At 52.9% G+C, this 21,579-nt stretch overlaps 2 protein-coding genes across 4 annotated transcripts in view; both read left to right on the forward strand.

Moving 5' to 3' along the window:
• Positions 1-1,313, forward strand: part of Mov10l1 (Mov10 like RISC complex RNA helicase 1) — a 68,515-nt gene extending 67,202 nt beyond the window's left edge. For both annotated transcript variants that reach the window (XM_031352465.1, XM_031352472.1), the window contains exons 25-27: positions 375-512; positions 668-787; positions 965-1,313. In XM_031352465.1, coding sequence (XP_031208325.1) covers positions 375-512; positions 668-763 — 234 coding nt within the window. In that variant the 3' untranslated portion in view covers positions 764-787; positions 965-1,313. The remainder of the gene's footprint in view (positions 1-374; positions 513-667; positions 788-964) is intronic.
• A 4,232-nt stretch (positions 1,314-5,545) lies between these two features.
• Panx2 (pannexin 2) lies at positions 5,546-19,100 on the forward strand. Of its 2 annotated transcripts, none has more exons than XM_031352485.1 (4): positions 5,546-6,618; positions 13,277-14,764; positions 15,260-15,582; positions 18,900-19,100. In XM_031352485.1, exons 1-4 carry the CDS (start codon positions 6,393-6,395, stop codon positions 18,921-18,923), a joined length of 2,061 nt encoding a protein of 686 aa, XP_031208345.1. In that variant the 5' UTR covers positions 5,546-6,392; the 3' UTR covers positions 18,924-19,100. The 2 variants fall into 2 exon arrangements, with proteins under 2 accessions (XP_031208345.1, XP_031208356.1); XM_031352496.1 differs by having other exon boundaries at positions 5,548-6,618; positions 13,301-14,764.
• Positions 19,101-21,579: the final 2,479 nt, after the last annotated feature.

Below are 21,579 nucleotides of genomic sequence, written 5' to 3' on the forward strand. Positions count from 1 at the left end.
AAAAAAAAAAAAGATAAAGATGGCTAGGGAGCAGAGAGGGGCAAAGTTAGAAGGAGTCCCCAGCACCGTGGCCTTTGCACCACCACTCGAGGACACTTGGCACTCTCACACCACTGCCTGTTAATCTTTAAAATAGCTCCATTGCAAGGACATGCTAACTGAAGATAGAAAACTCAGATGCAAAAGAGAAAATTCACACCATCTAAAACTACCTGACATAACCTGTTAGCATCTGAGGATCTCCTTATCTGTAGACTGAAAGTGCTGATAGTAAATTTGAAAATAAATAAGGTTATGTTGCTTCTTAACCTTTCTGTTTTCACTTATCAAGAAAAACACCTAAAATACTATATTCTTCATCTGTGTGTCCCTAGGTGCGTTCAAATGAAGACAGGTTTGAAGATGACCGCTATTTTTTGGGTTTCTTGTCCAATTCAAAAAGATTTAATGTTGCAATCACAAGACCCAAAGCACTGCTGATCGTTCTGGGAAACCCTCATGTGCTTGTCAGAGTGAGTTTGCAGGACGCTGGGCTGCCATTGTCTTGATGTGGGAGGGAGGGAAGGACACAGGTCTCAGGACACCAGGACACCATGCTTGACTCCAGCATGCACCTGGCATCAGGAGACTCTGAGCCTCACTCACTTGTATCTCTCACTCTCATCAGGATCCCTGTTTTGGAGCACTGCTAGAATACAGTGTTAGCAATGGTGTCTACACAGGGTGTGACCTACCTCCTGAACTCCAGGCTCTCCAAAAGTGAGCACTCCAGTCCACTTCCTAAAAGGTGGGTTCTTTAGGACTCCCCAACCCTCCTATATTGGTTATCCCTCAAAACCCCACGCACCCAAACCCACTGAAGCCTCAGGACCAGCCTGACCCTTGACCCTTCCTGACCCCTCTGCTGCAGCAGCCACTATCTGGACTTTAGTGGTCAATGCCACCCTACCTTGTACCTCAACAGGTAAATCACCAGTGTTAAAGCACCGTGAAGGAAAGAGTGTGGCTCCATGCATTCACTTCAAGCAGACTGTGGCTAGATGGCTGTGCCAGGATCTGTGGACACTGTGGAGTCTGCCACAGCAGGAAGACATTGAGCCTCACCCTATGGACCTTTGGGCCCAGCCGTGCTTCAGTCTTCTGGGACTCTTGTGGCTTCCTGGTCTTGAGACTGGATGTTGGTATGTGTGGGACCACTGAGTCAGCTGGGCTGCTCTGCTTGCTTGGACTGACCTTGGTTCATAACTGTTTGTTTCTGCCTGTGGGCAGTCACTGCCATGACTCTCCCCCCAAATAAACACTCCATGACCCCAGATCCCTTTCTGTCTCAGAATGCACCCGTGTCAGTGATAAGGGTGTCTTTCCTTTGCACCCTACTAGCTACAGTCTTGGGAGTTGGTTCCACCAACATCTACTCTATCCTGATCCATATGTGTGTGAAACAGCAGGAAAGGCCACCAGCTCCTCTCACCTGAGAACGGCCCCCACTGGCTGTGTTGTAATGCCTAGAATGGAGGAGATTCTTGAATGGAACCAGGCCCACCTAGAACCCAGTATTTCTAGAAGGGGAAGTCAGTTAGGGCCTGTACTTGAGCCCTGACTGTCTTCCCTGGGTTGTCCCTACATTCAAGTAGATGCCAGCTTCTAAGAGCCTTCAGAGGTTGGGTGAGATGGACCAAACTGGACTTACAAGTCTGTGCTCAGAGGCACTAAACAAAGAAGATTTCACCAGGCTTTCTCCCCCAGCTTAGGGGAGAGGCCAACACAGGTGCTGTGGTTCCACCATATTCTACTGTAGGCACTGCTGCCTAAAGCACTAACCTTGGAGACTGAGCCTTTCAGAGCCCAGGGTGAGCAACTTGGGGTTTAGCCCTCTTGTGCAGGTGAAGACAGTGTCTCCCTGATGAGGGTCTTCCCACTCCTGCAGACCTGCTGTACCCTATTACATAGGGCCAGGCCTTTCCACAGGACTGGTGGGGCCCAGCCGAGGTCCTGGGAGCATGGAGAGATCCCCATGACATCATAGGACCTCCTGCTCTAAAAGTCTGCACCAACCCTATTGTGTTCTCTCTCCACTTCCACCCTATTGTGGTCTTCCTCCACACCCAGGGACTGGGCCTGGGTAGGTGGAGCACAGACACGAGGAGGACAGAGGGAGAATCCCTCAAGGAAATTCCAGGGGCCTCAACTACTTGGGAACCACAGTGGCCAAGGCACTTTCCTCAGGCAGAGAATGGAGAGTTGGGTGGGCTTTGTTTGGACGAAATTGAGAGCAGCTTAATTGCTGTCCAGCCTCTGGTGGCCTATTCACCTGTGTTGTCCTTTGCTCTGGATCAAAACTCAGTTGCAGTGTGGCCACCCAGAGAGGCCTTAACTTCAGCTGTATGAGCCAGTAGCAAGAGCAGTAGCAAGGGCAGGGCTACACCAAGAGGTGACTAGCAGGTCCCAGGGAGGAAGAGTGACGAGGAGCGTCAGGTAGATCGCAGTCCATCAGTGACAGGGCTTCAGCACATTTCTACCCAGAAGCATCCATCTAGCTCAGGGCTAACCATATCTGCTCCAGCTTGAACTGTAGGTGAGACGGGCATAGGGCACATACCTCAGAGAATCTCTAGCATGAGAGTGGTGGGATCAAAGGCAGAGACAAGATGGGCCAGGGTGAGCAGCATCCCTGTCAGGAATAGAAGCCACAGAAGGCCCTGCTCCAGGGATGACAATGCTGTCCAGACCAATGTGACCACCTTCAAAACAAGGACCAGTGTGCCTGGAGCCAGGTAGGCAGAGACAGACTTCAAACTTGGGCATAACCCCAAGAAATGAAAAATGTGTCTCCTTGCTTACTTTTAAATTACCTACATTTTTATTTTTTTTCTTTCTTTTTTTTTTTTTTTTTTTTTTTTTTTTTTTTTTTTTTGTTGAGATTTTATTCTTACGTGTTGGAGTGTTTTATGTATAGTGCCAGCAGACTGCAGAAGATGGTAATGATCCTCTGAAGTTACAGCTGGTTGTTAGCTACCGTGAGGGTTCTAGGAACCAAACCTGGTTCCTCTGGAAGAGCAGCCAGTGTTCCTAACTACTGAGCTATCTCTTCAGCCAGCCTCACTTTTGAATTTTTTAAAAACAATTTATTCTTATTTCATATGCATTAGCATTTTGCCTGGATGTATGTCTCTGTGAGGGTATGTCAGATCACCTGGAACTGGAGTTACATTTTTGAACTACCATGTAGGTACTGGGAATTGAACCTGGGCCCTCTGGAAGAGCAGCCAGTGCAGTGATGGATCTTTGAGCCATCTCTCTAGCCCATGTTTCTCAATTTTTCAAACTAAGAAGTGTCATTCCACTGTAAATTTTGCCATTCTAAAGCAAAGCAGAGCAACCTGCCTCATATGAGAAGAAAATGCACTAACATTTTACACCAGCATTGTCCTCTAAGAAAGCTAGAAATGCTTTTTCCCTCTTGAACCTGTATTTTACTCTCCATGGATTGAACCCCAGTGTAGAATATTATGCTTATAGGTGAGTGTGGAAGAAAACATGAATTTTATTTCCTATTTTTTTGAGAATATTTTATGTTCTGTACCCAAAATGGAATTTCACATTCATCGCCTGTGGCCCCAGAAGACAAGTAATAAGCTCTTGCCAAGGAAGCACAAGCAGATGCTTGATGCAGAACCTTTAGTTTGCTGTGGATACTCGGGCCCTCCCAGGCACCTGCCTCAGGTTGAAGTGGTCAATTGTAATGGAAGGCAGTTCATAAATGGGAATAGTGCGATGGGGACAGAGCAGCTGCTCTTGGCCACTTGTGGGTCATCACCCCCTACCACAAATAGAAGGTTCATCAGTGAGGGTGTAAAGATACATTAATTAATCCAATTAATTATTTAGCAAAATAATAGTAATGGGTTATCCCATAGAGCCTGTGACCCATCTAGCCATAGATTCTTGGCCCAACAATGTGGGATCACCTTATGGGGTGGGACTTAAATCAGTCAGAAATAACATGATGTTGGTGCCACTATTGCATCAGTGGGATATTAGAGTGGTCATCGTTGTCGTCATCACAGACTGCAAGATTCACAGCTCGGTAAGACTGTATGAAAGTTAGCCAGTAGGAATGTAGTTTCCAGGTCAGCAGTTGCTTAGGTTCTCCATGTCCCACTACTCCAGTATGTGGTATATTCAGCAATGGAGTCTCACTATCAGGTTCTGGAGGGTAGCCAAGAACAGTAGTAGTAGTCAGTAATATTTTGGGATCTAGGGAAATTCAGTGGCCAACAACTGTAAAACAATTAACCAGTTTCTGGTACTAGGCTTTTTGGTTGTGAGCCTAGCCTTTTACGTCTGAGCCATCTCTCCAGCCCAGTACTAGGCTTTTTATCTATTAGCCTCTGGTATCTAGCAGTGGCATTGTTGCCTCATTATTGGGCAACTCTATTTAAACTTTTATTTTTGTCTTTATTATTTATTTTATGTATTTGGATATTGTGCCTGCATCTATGTCTGTGCACCACGTGAGTACAGTGCCTGCAGAAGCCAGAGGATCCAATCCTCTGGAACTTAAGTTGCAGACTGTTGTTAGTGACCATAGGTACTGGGGAAAACCCATAGAGTGCCTGTAACTCCGTGGCCACTGCATGCTGTGGTTCACCTCCACACAATTTTGTTTGTTTGTTTGTTTGGTTGGTTGGTTGGTTGGTTGGTTGGTTTTTTTCGAGACAGGGTTTCTCTGTGTAGCCTTGGCTGTTCTGGAACTCACTCTGTAGACCAGGCTGGCCTCGAACTCAGAAATCCTCCTGCCTCTGCCTCCCAAATGCTGAGATTAAAGGCGTGAGCCACCACTGCCCGGCACAATTTTTTAAGAGTAAGACTCACCACCCAGAGTGGATGGATAGGGCCTTTGGAGAGGCATACACAAATAGTTAACAAAGGAGACAACATTTGCGGGTGGGGTGTGGGGGTTGGGGGACCTGCAGGTCAGAGGAAACTAACCCTGAGAAGGGGTAAAAACTCTTATCCAGTGTGCAAAAACTCTTAAGAATCAAAGGACAAACAGAAAAAGTATAGGGTTGTGAAGGTGGGATGGTGGAGTGTGAACAGCATAGCCCTTCTGAGAGGCCAGGGAGTGTGCAGGAAGTACTGCTCCCGAGGACTGCCTTGGGAAGCCTGGGGTGAGGGCTTGTCAGCTGCAGCCAGGAATCTTAGGGATGAGGGGTAAGTAGCGCAGGGAGTAAGGTGAAGGTAAAATCAGTGGAAGCAAGGATGTACCAGGAAGAGTCAGGCCAGGTAGGACGTTGGTTCCTCCAGGTTTTTCTTTGGTCTGAGGAGATGTTTCCAGACAGCTAAATGGATATCGAAGGAAGTTACTACTCCAGACAAACACAGGAAAGGCAATGGTGGAGAGATACAGAGCCAAGGAATCCTGCGGAGGCCACGGTCACAGAAGTTTGTGTACAGTAGCTCCTGGGAGGAGAGACCGTGGGTGGCCCTGGGGGTCAGGTGACAATCCTCGAAGCCCCCACGCACTGGCCCAGCTCCATGGATGCCGACAGTGGGTAAAGCAATGGAGATGCTGGGTTAACAAGCATATCCGCACTGGCTGGCATCCCATCACAGCGTTTAACTAGGCGCTCCTGGGTCTGGGACATGGCTGCAGTGAAGAGGCATCCGGGAGCTTTGGAAAGGACGCCCCACAACATTTATGTGCAGGCAGTAGCCTGGGAAAGAGGGTTCGGGCTTCCTTGCCCTTGACTGCTACACCTCACAGGGCAACCTCTGCGCCTATGTGGAGCCCGGGTCCCCGTGAGGAGCAAGTGAGCTGAGGTGTAGAGCTAGAAGCCTCTGGCTACCAGACCTGATCTGATCCCAGAGCGGACGATCCGCCTCTTTCCGTGCACAGGGCTAGAGGGGCCAGGGCTTGGCCCAACCCTGATGCAAGGGGATGCTCAATATGAACTCGGTTCATTTCATTTAAAAATTTTATTTTTTATTTTTTTGCAAAGTCATCGCCAACGCCGCAGCTACGTGAAGGGTGGGGGGGGCTGGGGGCGGAGCCACGCCGCGGAGTTGCCGCAGGTAAACAGCCCCCCTCCCCGGCGGGAGCGGGCCGCACGGCCCAGGCAGGAGAGCCGCCGCCGCCCCCGGGAGGGACGCAGGGCGCGGGCCGGCTACAGTGCACGGCGGGGGCGGCGGCGGCGGCGGCCCGGCGCCCTGACAGCTCGACCCCTCTCGCGGGGCGGCAGACCCCCGAGCCCTGCCGCATCCCCGCTGCCATCCCTCTTCCAGCGCCCCTCCCGTGACCTCGGTCTCCATCGCCCCCCGCCGCCCTCTCCGGCGCGCGGCCCCGCCCGCGCCCCCCGCCCGTAACCCGCCGGGCCGCGCCCCCGCCCCCCATGCACCACCTCCTGGAGCAGTCGGCGGACATGGCGACAGCACTGCTGGCGGGCGAGAAGCTGAGGGAGCTGATCCTGCCTGGCTCGCAGGACGACAAGGCGGGCGCGCTGGCCGCGCTGCTGCTGCAGCTCAAGCTGGAACTGCCGTTCGACCGCGTGGTCACCATCGGCACCGTACTGGTCCCCATCCTGCTGGTCACCCTGGTCTTCACCAAGAACTTCGCAGGTGAGGCAGGGCGCGCGTCCGCAGGTGTTTAGCGCCCAGCGCTCTGAGCGCGCTGGCTCTCGGCGCCAGGCGGCTAGTTCCAGCGGGACCGCACCCACCTGGCCAGGCGTTGAGGCATTGCCCGCAGGTCTCATCACAGACCTTGGGCATCACCTCAATCTGGCATGAGGGGTTGAGACAGGGCCACCTGAGAGACCTCCTCTGTTTTATGGTTGTTTGGCCTTCCATTCTTTCAGCTTCAAGCCGTGAGGAGGGTAGGCCCCGTCCTACACTTGCTGGCCCTCTGTATGAATGGGATGTGGGGTCTGAGTTGTAGAATGTCAAGGCGGGGAAGGCTAGGAAGGTTGAGGAATAGCCAGATGAGGACCAGAGAAGGATGAGTGTTTGAGGGCATTGCTCGGGGATAGTGAAAATCCCATGCTGCTGCTGCATGGGTTCTTGGGGCTGGCAGTGTAGGAAAGTGAGGGTACTCCTGAGGAACTCTAAAGCACCCCTTTCCAATGGTCTTCCACAGAGGAGGCCAGACAGGGGCTGGCCCTGGAGGACATCAAACAATGATGGCCCAAGAAGCCACCTTGGCCTGGCAAAGGCAGTGTAGGTAGAAGGTAGGGCAGGTCAGGGGAGAGTGATTAGGTTAAGGAGCTGAAGTGTTAGGTCAATAGAACTGGGCCTGCAATATGAGGGAGCATGTGGGTGTGCCTGTGATCATACACAAGAGAGTGCACATGTGTAGTGGGCCCTGCCTAAGGTGACATGAACTGATGTGAGGCACTAGGGAGCTGGCTTCTGGTGACACACAGAGATGGGAAATAGCACCCCCACCTGGAGCCGAACTGAGGCAAGGACTCAGGTGTCCATAGCCACAAGTCTAATTTGTGGCCCGAGATGCCACTTTCATAGCTGGAAGAAGACTGTCAGGATTCCAGAGTTCCTCTGGAGGTGAAGGTCGCTCTGCCCTCTGCAGCTACTGGGCAACAAGAACAGGTATTTTGATACCCGCTTCTTCACCATCATCCACAGGTGCCTCACCCTACAGGAAACTGCAGGACCTAGAGGTGACCAACCTGAAGGCAGGCATCCTTCAGACTGTTTAATACCACACCAAAGGTGGGGGAAGTTCTCCTGATCTCCATCCTTGGACACCAAAGGCCCTGACACTCAGTCACACCCAGATGTGTGTATAAAGGGGCCTTTGGCCATGTTGATCACAGTACCAGCAATGGGTGGCTGGCTTACAACAGACATGTACCTTACAGTTCCAGGGGTCAGAAGTCCAAAATCCAGGCTGAGTTCTCTCCAAAGGCCCTTTCTTGCTGATGAGAGGTGGCTGCACACCTTCCCTGGTATTCCTTGGCCTATAGCTGTATACCACCCAAGCTCTGTGTCTGTCCTCTGTTGGGGATCTCCCCATGTCTGTGTCCCTCCCTTGAGTCACAAGTATACCGTAAGGTTGGGATTATTCTACTCCACTCTTGTTTCAGTTCATTTACACCTACAAAGGCTGTTTCTATCAGTCTACAGTACAGGGCCAGGACAACAGCAGATGTTGGGGGGAACACAGCTCTATCTATAACAGACATAGTAGGGCAGCTTCAGATTGGGTGGACTGGGCCATCTTTGATGATCCCTTGATAGGATGCCTACATTCAAACACTGCCAACCCAGCTTGTCACCTGTGGGACCTCCAAACACCCTGCATCCAACTGGGCCTGGAACCACCAAGATGTCCCCCAAGTTAGCCCCAATCCTGAACCTGCTGCTTCAAACCCCCTGTGCTTTCCCACAAACATTTCCTAAGCCCTCCTGTCCATGCTGAACTAGGCCTACCACAAGTTGGAGGAGGGGCCCTAGGGCCTACGCAGCACAGACAAGCCCCTATGCTTGACCAAGCTTGCTCTTGGCTAGGAGGATAGGGAAACGGAACAGCCAGCCTTACTCCTAACCTTTGCCCTCTCTGACTTCCCGCACAATTCTGAAGTACTGATTGCTTCTCTTGGTTTTGATTCAGAACAGCCCAGTAGCTGCTTGGGGCTCTTCACCATCCGTTTGTCCCACAGAAGCTAGAAGCATCCAGGGACCCCAAACATAAGAGAATTGGATGTGAGGAAAGGGTGCCTTCTCCCATGGCCCCATCATTTATGGGGACCATTTGGTGAGAGCATAGGAGAAGGTAGGACAAGGACATATCCAGGACCCTGTGCCAGGGCTCTCAGTGGTGACTGAATGCTTGAAAGATTATGTTCGTCTGGCCTCCAGATCTATTAGGTACACATCTGCTGCTTTAAGCCCACCACCCCACGCCTGGTAGTAACCAGTGTGACCAATGGCCCCTCCATATTTTTTTCTGCATACACCCAGATCCTGCGTATAGGGGCATTCAATCCTGAATGTCAGAGGAGGGTTCTGTGTGAATAACCCTTGTACAAGGAGCCTGCCCTCCATATAGTGGGGTGTGCTGCGTTCCCCCACCCCTGAGCCCAGCACTGATGATCTTCACCCAGCAGAAGTAGAGCTCAAGGTTTAGGGGTGGCCAAAGAAAATCTCAGATGACTCCTGTCTAGAGACCGGCTGGTGATGGAGCCAGGGTAGCTGTGACATAACACCCCTGCCACTCAGGCAGGAGTGGGGAGTCAGTACCCAAAGGCCAGAAGTGGGGGAGGGTAAAGAGGCAAAGAGCCACCAGATCGATCACTCAGACCCTGACTGCGAGGCCAGCAGCGACTTTTCCTGAACTAGTCAAATGATGAGGCCCCAGGTACTTGGGGGTATTTCTGGATATCACCTGTGTGTGAGCCTCTGTCCAGCTCACAGAAGTTGGGTGTTACCCAATGTGTGCCTCATTCTCAGCACTCTTTCTTTCTTAAGGAAGGAGAACCAAAGCACCCTATACTGACGAGCGTGGGTGGGTCCTGCATCTGGTCTCTGGCCTTCCCCTGGACATCACACCCAGCAGGGCAGATCTCTGTGGTGGGTCTGTGAGAAGTGATGACACTCAGATACTAGCCCATCTCCTTTATTTCCTGTGGTCCCTGAAAGTCAACCCTTTCTGTCCCAGGTATGGGTCCCACCCTGCAAGGCCTGCAGCACTCTGAAGCATCCACACATATCACTGCAGGAAGTATTGGGATGGAGTACTCCCCCCCACGCACACACACACATGAGACAGGCAGCTTGTAAGAAGCCAGGGCCACCTGCTATCTGCCCACACTGCTGGAACAGACTGGCACAAACTCTGGCTTTAAACAATAGTCAGGACTAGGGTGTGGCTTGGCAGCAGAGTGCTTGCTTAGCATACTAGAGGTCCTCGATTGACACCCAGCACCTTCCACAGGCCAAAAAAGTTCACCAAATAGATGCTTGGCCCCAAGCCTGACAACAAGATGGGCAAGCTCTAGGCAGGGCTGGTCCAGATGGAGCTTCCATCGGCAAATCTGAGTGCACCTTCAGGACCGAGCTACACCATGACGTTTGGTTCAAGCCTTCTCTGTCCATCACTGCCTTCCTTTGAAAGGGACCCTGTATGCCCTTGTCCCCCTCAGATAATCCAGGATCATCTCCCATAAAGTCCTTAATCCCAGGTGCAGCGTCACTTTTACGACACAAAGCAACAGTCACAAGGTCTGGAAGTCAGGATGTGGGAGCTGTCATTCTACTGTGAAGGAGTTGAGGAAGGGTTTGGCCCTGCCCTGGGGTGAGGAAAGCCAAGAGATGAGCTGGCTGTGCGCTGACCAGAGGCAACAGCCTCAGCAGAACCAGAAACCCCTTGAAAGCTTTTTCTTGTTCAGGTAGCAGAGGGTTAAGTGAGCTGGACCATGTGCAGGCTAGACCCAAGGAGTGGGCTGGAGATGTGTCTAGGGCTCAAGTTCAAGTTCAGCCTCAGCCCTGGGGAGAATTTCAAGTAAAAACCCTCCAGGTCTGTGTTGTTACTATTCAGACCTGCTCTAGCTGGAGGCTGCAGCAGCGCCCTGTGGCTACTGCTGTTGACATCCCACCCCCACCCAGCCACTGTGATGGCAGTCTCAGCTTAGTAGGTTCCTTGGCTAGAAATCTCAGTGTATTCTCATGAGCAGCAGGGTGCCCAGCAGTCCGGGTCTAAACAGTATTGCCCTGTGCAGAGCTAGCCCTGTGTGCACTGAGATGGACTACCTTTCATGCTTCCTCCTTGAACCTCTGTACTTACCTAAACAAGAACCCATCATCCCTGGGAAATCCCAAGAGAGGGGCCTCAGACAGAGCTTCATACAGCCACTGTTTCAGGGCAGAGCAGCCAGTGTCTGGGTACCTGCCATCCTGCCCAGTTCAGGCTCAGCACAAGTCCACAGCATCAGCACCCTGTGGTAGCCAGCCATGCATGAATACCTGCCCTCCTCTAGATCCCTTGGTATGTGCCATGCCATCAGAAGCACCACGTGCCTCTGCAGACACAGGCCAACCGGGAAGGAGCTTGGCTTCACTGGAAGTGCCCATGGGAGTACAGGGGTTCTCTCCTCTTGCTTGCCCAGCTTACAGCTTGGCTGGATGTAGGGAATGGGCTTGATTCAGGGCAGCAATCAAATTTCCTGAGAGAAGACCACTTACCCTTCTGTGGCTTTAGGGATCAGCTGTAAGGTCAAAAAAAAAAAAAAAAAGAATAAAATTCCATTTTTTTTTCAACCAAGAGAACCGATTCATTTGCTTCCCCTGTTTGTTCTTCTCAGAGCCCAGTTCATCCTGCCCTGGACACCTGTCCTCCAGGACCTCAGGTTAAAGGGATGATCTCTCCCTGACTATCCCTAGCCTCCTCTTCCATCCCTGTCTATGGCCAGATGCTCAGCTCTCATGTGGACATGGCCCCAATTTCAGGAAGCCCCAGTTCCTTCGCATCTAAGCAAAGCTCACTCTTATCTTTATCTAGCCCTCCCACACCTCCATTGGAACCCTCCATACCTTCCCAGGACCATATGAGGAAAACAAGTGGCCACATAGTCTCGGGGTTCCCCTTGACTGGGTTATATTCTGGTAATCCTTGAGGCCTAAGTGTCTTTGACTCTTCGTGATGAGAGGCTACGTGGGCAGATATCCCAGATGGTGACCACAGTCCTAGGCTATGTTAGAATGGGGCCAGAAGAACATGTAGGTAATGTCTCTCTGTCCCCTTCCTCCTGGGCCCCTGAAGACAGCAACTGTGATTACTGTCTGTGTTGGTTACTTTTTTTGTTGCAGTAGCAGAAACAACCTAACAGAGGAAGGATTTGGTTTGCTTTACAGTTTCAGAGAATACCACATTGGGGGAGAGACATATGGCTGGGGTGGCTCCATCCGGGCAAGAGCTTCTGGTGTAGCTCGTGCACAATGAGGTGTATACAGGCCCTCCCTAGTTTCATGCTTCCAGCTAGAACCCATCTCCCAAAGATTCCACAACCTACCAGGACAGTGTCACCAGCTGGGGCCCAAATGTTCAAACACATGAGCCTATAGGAGGCATTTTATATTCAAACCCTCATGTTAGTCTTCCGGCTAGCCTGGGTCTCTGCCATCTCCCTGTCCAGATTAGCCAATTAGACCCTGTTACTTCTTGATCTCAAGACTGTGGTGGAGGACTCTAAGCTGGAGACAGTCCTGAGTGTGAGAGAGATGGCTAAGGCAGAGTTGGCTTGGATTAATGCCATAGGAAACCATGGCCTGCTACCTAGGATTATGACCCAGTCTGGTGGACTTTATGCCTTCAAGTTTTCTGAAAACCAATTGAAAGCATAAAAATGCAAACCAAGGCTGAGCACGGCCCAGGGCAAGCATGTGTGACGTCCTTTGCTTAAGAATATGTGTCCACATAAGCCAAGTGCAGAGAGGCCCTTTGTTCATTTCCAGTGACAGATGTGGCCAGCCAGTGAGTGTTCCCTAACATCAGCATCCAGGGTTCCCACATTTCCCTTCTTCAAGGACAGGGGGACTTGTAAGATCTCTTATGCCTGTCACAGGCAGATTTTTCTTGGAATCTGGGCCTCTGTGACTGCCTCTGGCTAGATAGGAGCCTCTAGGCCAGCAGTCCTGGCAGTGTAAAGTCAGTGGCAAAGATGGTAGTTGGTCCACATGGGATACTGAAAGAGGAACCCTGACTGCCTGCATGGTCTGTCTTGACCTTGGTTTGTTCTGTACATACAGTCTATATAGCTTTTTTCCCCCAGACAGGGTTTCTCTGTATAGCCCTGGCTGTCCTGGAACTCACTCTGTAGACCAGGCTGGCCTCGAACTCAGAAATCCACCTCTCTCTACACCTCCCAAGTGCTGGGATTAAAAGCATGCGCCACCACTGCCCAGCCTATGTGGCTTTTCTAGACCACGATAAATGGTATAGATAGTCTCCTCAGCTCATACATTCAGGTCTTAACCCCTGGCTAACCACTTTGTAAGTGGTACTTAGGATCGGAACCATACACACAACACTGTAGTTAGGACATAGTGAGAGAAAACTGGCCTGAGAGGAAGGGGGGTCCTTTTGGGGAACAGCAGTTCCTGCATAAGGCAGGCCCCTCTACGGGAGGGGCTGTACAGCCCATGGACATGAGAGCCCAGCCGTCTGCATAGGGAAGGGGTCAGAGCAGAGGTGAGATCAGGTCCATCCCATGCCCTTCATCCCAAGACCTGGTCTTCCTCAGGCTAGTCCCATCTCTTGCCCTAGCCCGTGTTTCCTCTCTGCCCTCAGAGGAACCAATTTACTGTTATACTCCGCACAACTTCACCCGTGACCAGGCGCTGTACGCCCGTGGCTACTGCTGGACAGAGCTGCGGGATGCGCTGCCGGGCGTGGATGCCAGCCTCTGGCCATCGCTGTTTGAGCACAAGTTCCTGCCCTATGCACTGCTGGCCTTTGCTGCCATCATGTACGTGCCCGCCCTGGGCTGGGAGTTTCTCGCCTCCACACGCCTCACTTCCGAGCTCAACTTCCTGCTCCAGGAGATCGACAACTGCTACCATCGAGCCGCCGAGGGTCGCGCCCCCAAGATTGAGAAACAGATCCAATCCAAGGGGCCGGGCATCACGGAGCGTGAGAAGCGAGAGATCATCGAGAACGCCGAGAAGGAGAAGAGCCCCGAGCAGAATTTGTTTGAGAAGTACCTGGAGCGCCGGGGCCGCAGCAACTTCCTGGCCAAGCTGTACTTGGCACGGCACGTACTGATCCTGCTGCTGAGTGTGGTGCCCATCTCCTACCTATGCACATACTACGCCACCCAAAAGCAGAATGAGTTCACCTGTGCCCTGGGCGCCTCCCCCGACGGGCCGGTGGGTAGTGCTGGGCCCACGGTGCGTGTCAGCTGTAAGCTGCCATCCGTGCAGCTGCAGCGGATCATTGCCGGTGTGGACATCGTCTTACTGTGCTTCATGAACCTCATCATCCTAGTCAACCTCATCCACCTCTTCATTTTCCGCAAGAGCAACTTCATCTTTGACAAACTACACAAGGTGGGGATCAAGACGCGCCGGCAATGGCGCCGCTCACAGTTCTGCGACATCAACATCCTGGCCATGTTCTGTAATGAGAACCGTGACCACATCAAGTCGCTGAACCGGCTGGACTTCATCACCAACGAGAGCGACCTCATGTACGACAATGTGGTGCGGCAGCTTCTGGCTGCCTTGGCTCAGTCTAACCATGACACCACGCCCACGGTGCGGGACTCGGGCATCCAGACCGTGGACCCCAGCATCAACCCTGCAGAGCCTGATGGCTCTGCTGAGCCACCCGTGGTCAAGCGGCCCCGTAAGAAAATGAAGTGGATCCCCACCAGCAACCCGCTGCCACAGCCCTTCAAGGAGCAGCTGGCCATTATGCGCGTGGAAAATAGCAAGACTGAGAAGCCCAAGCCTGTGCGCAGGAAGACAGCCACAGACACACTTATTGCCCCGCTGCTGGACGCTGGGGCCCGGGCTGCCCACCACTACAAGGGTAGTGGAGGTGATTCGGGCCCCTCCTCTGCCCCTCCTGCTGCCTCTGAGAAAAAGCATACCCGCCACTTCTCCTTGGACGTGCATCCCTATATCCTAGGTACCAAGAAGGCCAAGACTGAGGCGGTACCCCCTGCCCTACCAGCCTCTCGGAGCCAGGAAGGTGGTTTCCTGTCCCAGACAGAAGAATGTGGGCTGGGCCTGGCTGCAGCACCCACCAAAGGTAGGGAGCCAGGCAGGTGGGGAACGGGGCATGATGTCAATTCCCAGGGAGCCTTGGGCAGGAAACTGGCAAGCCTGGCATCTAGGGCACAAAGAGGGAAAGCACCAGCAAACAGTGTAGATTAGGTGGCGACCAGGCTTGGTCACAGCACAGGGAGCAGATTAGTTGCTTCTAAAGTGATTGGCAGGTCTAATAGGAATCTGGACACTCCCATAAGGCGGAGGGGTGAGGAGGAAGGCAGGATAGCAGCCGTCAGGAAACATGCCCCCGTTGGTCAATAAGGGCTTCAGGCAGATGTGAGCCACTGGGAGGAAATTCATCAAACAGCATTGCTACTCCTGGGGAGTTAGACTTAGCCAGACAGGCTGCTAAATGCAAGGGTGCCTGCTATCCATGAAAGTTAGGGGCCCACTAGGTGCCCGTGGGTGGCACCGGGAGGGTGGTAGCAGCAAGGGAGCTGGATTGTGAAATGCCTGTGTTCCTGCCTGTTTTCAGATGCTCCGCTCCCTGAGAAGGAAATCCCATACCCCACAGAGCCTGGCCTGCCAGGGCTTCCATCTGGGGGCCCATTCCATGTCTGCTCACCCCCCACGGCCCCTGCTGCCGCTTCCCTGTCTCCAGGCAGCTTGGGCAAGCCTGACCCCCTCACCATCCTGAGCCGAAACGCCACTCACCCCCTGCTCCACATCAGCACGCTGTATGAGGCTCGGGAAGAGGAGGAAGGAGGCCCCTGTGCACCCTCAGACATGGGTGACCTCCTCAGCATACCCCCACCCCAGCAGATCCTCATCGCCACCTTCGAGGAGCCGAGGACAGTTGTGAGTACTGTGGAGTTTTGAGGGGCAGGGCCTCCCAGGCCACCAAACTCTCTGCATGAGCCAGGGATGGCCCAGCTGAGCCTCCGCTTGAGTAGACCTGAACTCTGCTCACCCGGTACTGCCCACACCCCCCAGCCTCCTGTCTGCATGCCACGGGCCCGGCACCCCTTCCACTTGGCTCACCATGGCATCCACAAGTGCAGGCTGGGGCTCGAGCACAAGGTGGGATAGGGTGCCCACCCCAGCATCAGGCGCCCCTCCCCCACAGTGCGCTGGGCCGCAAGATGAAAAAGAGCTTATTTTTTTAGTGGGGGCTGACACAGCTCAGCACACCCAGTTGGGCCCAGCCTAGGGTAAGTGAGGAGGGTGCTGGGGAAGGTGGCACTGACCTCAGGACAGACCCCAGGGGCCACTCACTTAAGGGCCTGGCCCCTGTAGAGGGACCTGATGCCTTCAAGTGGGCGGACCGAGGGCTGCCCCAGGTCCAAATCAACATGCACTTTCTCCGCGTAGCCTGACACACACTTTATTTTTCCTATAATTACTGTAACTGACAAGCTTATTTATCATCAGGAGAATGAGGGTGCATTTAAACCAGAGGATGATGTGTGTGAGTGGCCTAAGCAGAGGCAGGTGTAAAAGTGCCAAGTAAGCAGGTGTGGGTACATGCACCTGCCTGAGTGATTGAGTTTGTCAGAGAGCCACAGTGTCCATGTGCAAGTAAGCTCACGAACAAGCAGGGCGAGTGTGCTGCTGTGAGTGAGTATGTGTGAGCGTGCAAGCGAGTGAGCGGCACACACGTGAGCAGGGGGTGAGAGCAAGCGTAGGCGCCAGGGTGCAGATGACGAGGGAAGGAATACAACGCAATAACCACATCCCCTTCCCCGGGTCCCCAGCTGCTGGCTGGACCGCTTCCCATGGGAGTCCAGGCCCCACTGGCCCCGCCCCTATTACCTCAGCCACGCGCCACGTGACGAAGTATTAACAAGGTAGCACTGAGTATCAATAAATACTATTCTGATAACTCCCTGTGCCTTGAGGCCCTGCCTCCCTGTGCTGGCTGTTCGTGTCCAGCCTGCAGCACCCATCAATGCCTGGGCATCTCTTGAGGGCACTGGGAAACAGTGGGCAGGGCCAGGCAGTCCAAGATGCAAGAACATCAGGCCTCCACCCAGAAGTGTGAGAAGGGGGACCATGGGGTACTGGATTGTGGGGCTGTGGGAAGAGGAGCTCTCAGGAGTGGGGGCGCATAGTCTTTTAGTTACTGTTCTGATGCTGTAGACAACTGGAGAGACCATGACAACTTAAAGAAGAAAACATTTAATTGGAGGATTGGCTGTAGTTTCAGAGGGTAAGTCTATGAACAACATGGCAGGTAGTAGAATGGCGGGCAGGCAGGCAGGCAGGCAGGCAGGGCACTGAAGCAGTAACTGAGAGCAGCTACATCTTCATCTGCAGGCAAGAAGCTGAGAGAGAGAGAGAGAGACTAGGTCTGGCGTGGGCTTTTGGAACCTCAAAGCCCACCCCAGTGACACCTTTTCTAATCCTCCCTCAACAGTCCACCAACTTAGGTGCTTTGCTGGGAACCAAACATTCAGATATGTGGTGTATGGAGGCCATTCTTCAACCACCATATAAATAGCATGGCCCGCGGCTCTGTTAGGTTTTTACCTGGGACCACAGAGCTGGTGGGATCCAGGAAGGGTTCTTGGCTGGTTGTGGTCAGGATGCACTTATGTGCATCAGAATGTCTACAGCAGGGCCTCACCCTCAGGCTCAGGGCTCAGTGAGATGAAACTGGCCCTGTGGAGCTACATGTTCTGCAAGCTGGGACAAGTGAACCTGCGGGTCTGAATAGGAGACACCTTGAAGACAGGTGGCTGAGGAAGGTAGGCCAGGAATTTAAAGACATTCAGGGGCATAGGCTGTATATTGAAACGGAGGGGCTCAGATGAGATCAGAGCGGCCACCTCTGCCTGGCTTCTGCCACCTATGGGACAACCCTGAGGTAGTTAGGACAAAATGCTCCCATGTCCTCCACTACCGCAGCTGCCACCACAGTCAGAGCCTAAGCAGGCTGCACATACTGACTATGCAGAGACCACATTCTGGTTTTATTATCTGTTTAAAACGTCTTCTTATTATCCACTTACACTCAGGACAGATCACAAGACCCCTACCATTAGTTCAGTTTGGGGATACTGGGGGTAAGTCTCAGGGAGTTCACTGAATTACACCTCCAGCTCAGATTCCTGCCATAGGAAAGGCATATATTGTTCACAGATAGTAAAGGAGAACCCCACATCACCCAAGGCCACACCCGGGTGAGGCACTGGCAGAGGGAGTAAGGGGGAAACAAAACTATGGGCTTCCACAGGGAGGAACAGGTCAGGCGAGAGGTAGAGAATCATCCAGTGTGGGTGCTGGACTCACATCTGTGCCCTAGTTTCTGCCTTGGAGTGACTGGGGCAGGTAGAAAATGAGACAGAGTGTAGGGAATGGGAAGTGATGGGCACTGTACATAATATCTGTCACCTGCTACCTCTATGGGGCAGCCTGCCTTAGAAGAAGAACACCTATCCCAAGCCGACCAAAGCTCTGGGTCAGAGGATCAGAATACAGCAAATATGGCCAGATACGACACCAAAGCATTTAATCCTAACACTTGGGATGCAGAAGAAGGCAAATAGCCAAGTTTGAGACCAGCCAAGTCTACTATGTATGTAGCCCTGACTATTCTGGAACATAAATAGTTCAAAAATAGTCAGGGCTACATACATAGTAAGACAATCTCAAAGTCAAACCAAAACCCTAAATAATACGATACAGAAAAGGCATGTCATCCCCAGAAAGCACACCCTAAGCTGATGCTGGACACTGTCCTTGGCTTTCTAGGCTTCATTCAACATTCCCACACATTCTAGGAAGGGACTTCTGAGACCCAAAGGAACCCTGAGAGAAAAGCTGGCTGCCTTCAGGCTGCTCACTTCCCTGGAGAAGGCAGTCCTGAGTCTGATGGCCTACAGCCACAAATTGGCCTCTACATGATGCTGAGCAGGCATGGCAGCCAAAGTAACCCAAAAATCTCAGGGTGCTGGCCTCTTCCCTACTCCCTGGCTCCCTGGCTCCCTGGCTCCCCTGCTCACATATCCATCTGCTTCCTACGCGTGGTGCATAATCTGCCCTTGCATGCACTGTACCCACTCCCCACAGTTTGAGCTCAGCCCGAACACCCTAGGGCTTGGCTCAGAGGGGGAGATACTCAGACTTTAGGGAACCACTGGTCTGCATGGTACCAAGCCATACTTTCTTCGTAGGTCCTGTTTCCCAAGTGCCACTGACCATAGACTATCCAGACAGTGGCTGCATGCGTGCGTGCGTACATGCCTGCGTTGCGTGCGTGTGCTGCCCCGGAGCGTATGCAGAGCTGAAGTAGACATGGGAAAGGCTGAGCGCACTGGATCCAGGGGACTGGCTCTTTGGGAGATCTGAAGCCAATAAAGTAGCCACTTCTCACCTCTGTTCTTGGATAAAGCCTAGAGGGACCTCTAGAAAGGGCCCTGTGTGGGAGGGGTTGGGGCTACGTGGAATGGACCTGCAACGGGCTGGCTGCTTCTGGGGAAGCGGCTCAAGTCAGTGTTCTGAAGAAGCCAACATGGTTGGTACTAGGCCTCAGAAGTGTCCTCTGGCTCCAGGTTTCCATGAGCCAGAGACCTTCCTGGAAGCAGATGGCCAGGGACCTGAAGAAACATAGTTCTGATCCCTGGGGTCAGACAAAGCTGAGCCCTGTGCCAACTCGGGGCTCTCTTTCTGGCCTCTACCACAGCTCTACTTCTGTGGGACCTTCCGGGTGGTCTGTGCTGTTCTGAAACCTGGCCTCTCCTTATCACACCCCTGACCAGGAACCTGGGAAGGCCCTCCTTCCTTCTAGTTACTCCAGCGGCTCCAGACAGCTCCTTTCTCACTCTAAAGACTCTGGGCTCCTGCGGTCATGTTGAACCCTTTCCCTGCAAGCCTTACCTGCATTGGCTCCCTGCATGGCTCACCCCAAAAAGCCCCTTCAGTCACTGCTCTGCTGAACAAAGGTGCATTCTGTTTGGCTGACTCCGTGATACGTCACTCACACTCATCCTGTGGCACAGCAGAACCTGCTGGAACAAAGCAGGCTTGGGAACAGCTGCTAGAAAGCAGAACTCAAGTTGGCATGCTTTTCTCTGAAGCAAAGCCCTAAGATGTAAGGGAGACCTGGTCTCTCCCAGATGAGACCTGCCATGCTTTCCCTGGCAGCATGGCTGGACATGTCCTCCAGACACTATTTCCTATTCCTGGCTCCCGCTGACACCAGCAGGTTAGAGGGCAGCTCTGGTTTTCATCATCTGCCTCCCCAGCAGCCACTTAGCCAAAATAGAATTCTGGCATTTCAGGGTCAGCATCTACTTAAAAATGTCATCCCATCCTCTGCCGCCTTCCTGCTTTCCTTCACCTATGGGATATCTCATATCAGATATCCTGCCTATCAGATAGTATGATTTATAACAGTAGCAAAATCGCAGTTATAAAGAAGCAACGAAATAATTTTATGGCTGGGGGTCACCACAGCATGAGGAACTGTTATTAAAGGGCCGCAACATTAAAAAGGTTGAGAACCACTCCTCTAGACAGGCAAACAGGAGAGGTGACCCCATGGTCTGCCCACAGAAGAAGGACAGGCTCAGGGAGAACACTGCCAGCCAGCCAGAACTAGAACCCAGGCCCCTTCCTGACACTAGCCTATCACTGAGGTTTTCAAACCAAACAGTACAGGTACTAAGAGAGGATCCTCATTGTGCTTTGTGAACACACAGAGTGGGCCTGGCAGTCTCTAAGCCAAGGCCATCTCTGTCTTCTGTGAAGACATGAATGTGGCTGAGGAGGCCAGAAGAGGAGAGGTTGCCACAGAACACAGACATAAAAGTAATGAACAACAGGAATGAATCTGAGACCCCCAGATCAAACTTGTGCTTCACTAAGGAGCAAGGAAGGCGGAGGTCACCTTGAGGCCAGGCCCTTTGGGGGACCAGGAAGCTGTAAGAAGATGCTGGCAGCAAATACCTGCCAGCAGTCTCCATGCGGGCCTCTTGTGTAACAGGCTGCTGGAGGGAATCCTGCCTGGTGCGGGAAGAACTGTCCTCACAGGAGGGCCATTCAGAGGAACAATGTCAAAGGCAGAGTCTCCAAAATTCAGGGCCAGAGTTGCAACCTCTCCCTTTGGAACCTGAACTGTCTGGATGGGGCAGCTGGGAACCAGGCAGAGTTTACTTCCCCATTGGAGGGTCTGTGCCAGGGCCCACTCTGGGTAGTCACTGTCTGGCTCCCACAGTAACCTATCTTGGGGTACTCAAATGGAGACATGTCCACTATGGGCTCACCCAGCTTCTCTCATCCACTCACCAACCCTGAGCAGGAGGACCAGCAGCCCTCTGCAGCCTGGAGACCTGCACCAACTGGCCTCACTCACTGCCCTGCTCTTAAGGTGCCCTAGGAGACTAAGTTTGAGGCCTGGGTTAAGATACTGGGCATTTGCGAGGCTGTCACTGGAGCCCCGCCCACCAGAGACCCCACCCCTACCCCCCGCAGTCTCCGGGCTCTCAGTCACACGCAGTTGAACAAGAGGGAGGTCCTGATGGCCTGGGGCTGACTGGGGCAGCTTCTATTCCTTAGTTCTGCCCTTGAGCCTCTCCACTTGGCATGCGATCCTCCAAGGAAACCAGAAGGGCTCCTCGTACGACCCCTAGTTTCTGTCCCAGTCCAGTGCGCTGACGGCTCCCTAGACTCCAGGCCTTCGTGCGGACGCTTAAAGAACGCAGCCCCATCTGCCCGGACTCGGCTGTGGGGCCAGCACCCCGCGGTGCTCTGGGTTGCGCTCTAGGACCTGGGGGCGTCGGGCTGGTGGGCGGGGCCCTGCGCTTAGACCCCGGCGGGGGCGGGGCCGCGCGCGCGCGGCCCTGGGAGGTGTTT

Source organism: Mastomys coucha, unplaced genomic scaffold (assembly GCF_008632895.1).
Source record: "Mastomys coucha isolate ucsf_1 unplaced genomic scaffold, UCSF_Mcou_1 pScaffold11, whole genome shotgun sequence".
NCBI lineage: Eukaryota > Metazoa > Chordata > Mammalia > Rodentia > Muridae > Mastomys > Mastomys coucha.